General features: G+C 56.6%; 1 protein-coding gene across 1 annotated transcript in view; it reads right to left on the bottom strand.

Moving 5' to 3' along the window:
* The window catches only part of CACNA1I (calcium voltage-gated channel subunit alpha1 I), a 164,764-nt gene that overhangs the window by 50,418 nt on the left and 114,095 nt on the right, over nucleotides 1-251 (bottom strand). Inside the window, exon 6 of the mRNA XM_031057759.1 lies at nucleotides 49-208. Within this exon, the coding sequence (XP_030913619.1) occupies nucleotides 49-208 (160 nt within the window). The remainder of the gene's footprint in view (nucleotides 1-48; nucleotides 209-251) is intronic.

The raw sequence follows: 251 nt of genomic DNA, 5'->3' as shown, positions 1-251 counted from the left end.
AGAGCAAGAAGGAAGGAAGGAAGGAGGTGCTGTCTCCCAGTCACTCACACTGTGAAGTTCTCCTCCATGAAGCAGCGGTTGCGGAGCAGCCCGGCCCACAGCTGCACGCCGATGATGCCGAAGATGAAGAAGACAAAGAAGCAGAGAAGAAGGACATTCCCCAGCATGGGCAAGGTGTCCAGCAGCAGGTTCACAAGGATGCGCATGCCTGCAGGGAGAGAAGAGAACCAGCAGGAGCAAGTGTGGGACAC

This window comes from Geospiza fortis, unplaced genomic scaffold (assembly GCF_000277835.1).
Source record: "Geospiza fortis unplaced genomic scaffold, GeoFor_1.0 scaffold173, whole genome shotgun sequence".
NCBI classification, from domain to species: Eukaryota; Metazoa; Chordata; class Aves; order Passeriformes; family Thraupidae; genus Geospiza; species Geospiza fortis.
Note: the sequence above shows the minus strand (reverse complement) of the source record. Positions and strands in the feature narration are given on the sequence as shown.